Source organism: Gloeophyllum trabeum (genome assembly GCF_000344685.1).
Source record: "Gloeophyllum trabeum ATCC 11539 unplaced genomic scaffold GLOTRscaffold_00255, whole genome shotgun sequence".
NCBI lineage: Eukaryota > Fungi > Basidiomycota > Agaricomycetes > Gloeophyllales > Gloeophyllaceae > Gloeophyllum > Gloeophyllum trabeum.
This window is the reverse complement of record NW_006920663.1, coordinates 1-2,751: the sequence shown is the minus strand read 5'-3', so window position 1 is coordinate 2,751 and position 2,751 is coordinate 1. Positions and strand designations below refer to the sequence as shown.

General features: G+C 55.0%; 2 protein-coding genes across 2 annotated transcripts; one reads left to right on the top strand and one right to left on the bottom strand.

Annotated features, from left to right (window-relative positions):
* Positions 1-244: 244 nt before the first annotated feature.
* Positions 245-1,414, top strand: GLOTRDRAFT_51477 (PLC-like phosphodiesterase; the record flags this gene model as incomplete). Its single annotated transcript, XM_007873491.1, has 6 exons — positions 245-311; positions 376-451; positions 511-546; positions 651-975; positions 1,039-1,223; positions 1,282-1,414. Coding segments are annotated over 6 exons (822 nt in total), but the record flags the coding sequence as incomplete, so codon positions are not given.
* Positions 1,415-1,851: 437 nt separating this feature from the next.
* On the bottom strand, positions 1,852-2,347 carry GLOTRDRAFT_134524 (uncharacterized protein; the record flags this gene model as incomplete). Its single annotated transcript, XM_007873490.1, has 2 exons — positions 1,852-1,890; positions 1,937-2,347. 2 exons carry the CDS (start codon positions 2,345-2,347, stop codon positions 1,852-1,854), a joined length of 450 nt encoding a protein of 149 aa, XP_007871681.1.
* Positions 2,348-2,751: the final 404 nt, after the last annotated feature.

Genomic DNA, 2,751 nt, shown 5'->3' with positions numbered 1-2,751 from the left:
GAGTCAGTCCAAGCTGGAATTGGGTACCAAGGGGCGAGGGGATGGGGCGGCGGCAGATCCCGCAGTGGCTGATTGTGTGGCACCGTAATGTGGCAAACGGACAGCTTCATCTTGATCCAACACTCTGAGTCCACTGAGAAGTCTCTGCGAGGAGGCTTTGCAATGCTGGGCAAGCCAAAGTCGTAACTAGCTTCCAGGGTCGCTTCGACTCTGTCTCGCCGCTACTTGCAAGTGTGCTTTGATACCGGTCGGAACTGAGCTATACTTCACAGCACACGACTCTTTCGCGTACAGCGACGACCCCCTCGCCTGTAAGTACAGGTATATCCGAGTTGCGTCTCATTACCCTAATACAGTCTATTCACGGTATTATAGTGGCCCGCGACCAAGAAGTCGACATCACGTCCCAGCTGAACCTTGGTGTCCGGCTCCTCCAGGCGCAGTCTCACGAGTGAGAGATTGGTGTCTACACGGTGATATAAGAGACTAACATCTGTTCCCTGTATTAAGGAATGATGGCGAGCTACACTTCTGCCATACTAGTAAGTCTACATTCTCATATGCCCCTGAGGTAAACGATGCTAATCAATCATCCCAGGCTGCGTAAGTCCTAGTCCGGCATAACAGCCTGCTCTTCCTCCACAACTGAGCTCCCGTCAGCTCCTCTTCGACGGCGGCACCGTCGAGGACTACCTGAAGACCGTCAAGGCTTGGCTGGACGCCAACCCGAACGAAGTCCTCACCTTCGTCTTCACCAACCCCGAGGGCCTGTCCATCAAGGACCAGTGGGACCCCGCCTTCCAGAACTCGGGCGTCGCCGACCTCGCGTACGTGCCGCCCAGCACGCCCGTCAAGCAGAGCGACTGGCCGACGCTCGGCGAGCTCATCAGCTCGGGGAAGCGCGTGGTCGTGTTCATGGACGCGGGCGCGGACGATGGGTCGACGGTTCCGTATATCCTGTCGGAGTTCCCCAACGTGCGTATACGTGCACTGCCGTTCTCGTCCGCGGCCTGCGGCTGACGAGGGTGATTGTGATAGGTTTGGGAGACCCCGTTCAGCGTGACCGACCCGAGCTTCCCGTGCTCGGTCGACCGCACCAGCGGGCCGCTCCCCAACGACGAGCACTTGTACATGATCAACCACTCGCTCAACAAGAACGTGCTTGACACGGGCATCATCGTGAGCGACCCTGCTGACGCGCCCACCACCAACGGTGTCTCTTCGTACGTTTTCCCCTTGCCTTTGTGCACGCTGATTAATTGATGCGGGTGTGTCGGACAGGATCCTAGCGAACGCCTACGGGTGCACCCAGTTCGCGGACGGGCGCGCGCCGAACTTTCTCTTGCTGGACTTTGTGGACAAGGGCGAGCCGTTCAAGGCTGCTGACATTCTGAACGGGTTCGCGTCGGCTTAGGGTTCTTTCCGGTCGGTCCTGGGCGCGTATAAGCACGAGTAAATTATTTATATCTGCCGCTGTTGCGATTGACGAAACGTTTGAGAATGGCTATACCGTTGGAGGCAGTGATCTTGCGCAGTGATTATCACAATAACACTCAGGGCACCTCACGGGGTGTCAGCCAGGTTATTGTGTGAGGAGCGATGAGCTCAAGCCTCGGATGAGACATATGAGACTGGAACACAAGCAGAGGTTATACAACGCTGAAAATACAGGACGGGTATAAACCAGGGTAAGCGGTATAACGTTGAAGAGGGTATACAATCTATACTCCAAAGAGCTTAACCACCTAAATGTATAATAGATAGGATATATCCAAGGAAGTAGATGGTAGAAGCGGAACAAAGCAGAGGAACGACTAGAGCTACAGCGATGAGCGTAGGATACCCAGCAGATTAAGAACGCAGACAATTTGAAACGTTAGTACATCCGACCTGAACGTGTTTTGTGAGAGCCTATCCTCGAGGTGGTTTCCCGAACTCGAGAAGCGGTAGCAACGGCCTTTCTACCGCGAGATCGCTGACTCGCAGCGTTCTTAGGACCGGGTGGTTTGGGAGCCTTCGCAGGACGAGGCGCTGCCTTCTTTGGCGGTCGGACACGGGGCTTCTTGCTAACCGATGCTTGAGGCTCGTCCTCTTCTTCTGCCTCCACAGGCAACTGTTTTCGTTTCTGGCTAGCGGCTGCAAGTGGCCCTGCCTTTCGGATTCGGATTTGCTTGGACGGACGTGCGACGTCTTCTTCGGAATCATCGTCATCGAGCTCTTCCACCCTGCGTTTCTGCGAGGGACCAGGCTTTGGGGCTTGCTTGCTCTCGTCGGGCCCCTCGGCCCTCGACTGGTGGAGAGAGAGAGCGATGGCTTTATTTTGCTTCACACTTGTCCGATCAAGCATCTTGAAAACACGGGGTCCATCATTCGCTTCGTCCGGCCAGCCCTCCGAGTCCAGAGCTTCCTGGATTGTGAACACGACTCGGTCGTGAGTGAGCAGGTCCAGCTCGTGTTGGGCATATCTTGACCTGTCAGGGCGGTAGTGACTGAGGACCAGATCGCCGAGCCGACGGAGACAAACCGTCAAAGGAGCATTGCCGATGATCTCCAAGGTTTTGAGGATGGTTTCCAGAAAGTCCTTTCGGATCGCAAAGATATTTTCAATGTTGTCATATAACCTCGGCAGTTGTTCGGCCCCAGCAATTTTCTTTCCGCCCTTGGTGTAGTAGCAGCTGGTGTGCCGGAGGACAACAAATAACACGACCCAGAAGAATGATTCAAGATCGTGCCAATCGGCATGTTTACTCT